The 986-nt window shown below is 27.2% G+C and overlaps 1 protein-coding gene across 1 annotated transcript in view; it reads left to right on the top strand.

The window, feature by feature from the left end:
• The first annotated feature begins 413 nt into the window (after window positions 1–413).
• Window positions 414–986, top strand: part of LOC106792125 (chromatin modification-related protein eaf-1-like) — a 2,923-nt gene continuing 2,350 nt past the window's right edge. Inside the window, exons 1-2 of the mRNA XM_014758289.1 lie at window positions 414–437; window positions 739–868. Of these exons, the coding sequence (XP_014613775.1) occupies window positions 414–437; window positions 739–868 (154 nt within the window). The remainder of the gene's footprint in view (window positions 438–738; window positions 869–986) is intronic.

The following is a 986-nucleotide window of genomic DNA, read 5'->3' as shown; positions in this document are numbered from 1 at the left end:
TTAGGCGTGTCTCCATCGAGACAATTTATAATTTAACTTTCTAGTTGAACGATTAAACTTGTTGCTAATAATATCTGCAATCATTTTCGATGATTAACATTTTTGTTCTTTATAATTGTTTTTTATTTTATATATATTTATAAGTTTTTCAATGATTAACATTTTTATTCTTTATAATTGTTTTTTATTATATATATATATATTTTATTTTCGTAATTTTATATTTTATTTTCTTTCACGTTAATTTTATTATTTAATTTATCATAAAAATATTGTTACAACTCGATAAGGTATAGCAAAGGTGATTTACCTTTTCCTTGGCTAATATTAAAACTAACTAGAAGTTTTCTTACGACTGGTAACTTACACTCGACTTCAAACTTTCCCTCGTCGTGAAACGAGAAAGGAGAACCATGCTTACAGATATAGCCAACAACGTAACTCTCATGTTAAACCGGCACAAGCGTAATCACCCGATCAAGTTTTTTTTTTTTATCTTATTACTATTTTCCCTTTTATAAACTCAGAGTTAGATAATCGATTAGGATTGATGTTAAATTAGACGAAAGTATAATACGAAATGATAGAATTTTTTTTCTTGTTTTATTTAATTCATTGTATTATAATAAGAGTATAGGAAATATACACACACATGCACACATTTCAGATGAAATTTATGATAATTGAAATTGTTTGAAGATTTTTAATCGATTTTATTATTTGGTTGGGTTCGAACAGGTTTTGTTACTGACTGCCCTTCCGGTATGCCTGGCACAATTTACAATTCAGGGAGCCAGCGACGGGAATCGGGTATCTCAAGGTCTTAAGTATAGTGAGGAGAAAGGGATTGAATATACTGACCAGAGTGGTAACTATTATGCTATTTTTAGTATCTCAATATTTCCCCATATATATATTTTGGATATTTAATATTATTATCAATTATTAATACAAATTTTTGTGATTTCATTTGAAATATATTAAAT

This window comes from Polistes canadensis, unplaced genomic scaffold (assembly GCF_001313835.1).
Source record: "Polistes canadensis isolate GaletaPanama2010 unplaced genomic scaffold, ASM131383v1 scaffold_380, whole genome shotgun sequence".
In the NCBI taxonomy this organism is placed as follows: domain Eukaryota; kingdom Metazoa; phylum Arthropoda; class Insecta; order Hymenoptera; family Vespidae; genus Polistes; species Polistes canadensis.
This window is presented reverse-complemented; position numbering and strand designations above follow the sequence as displayed.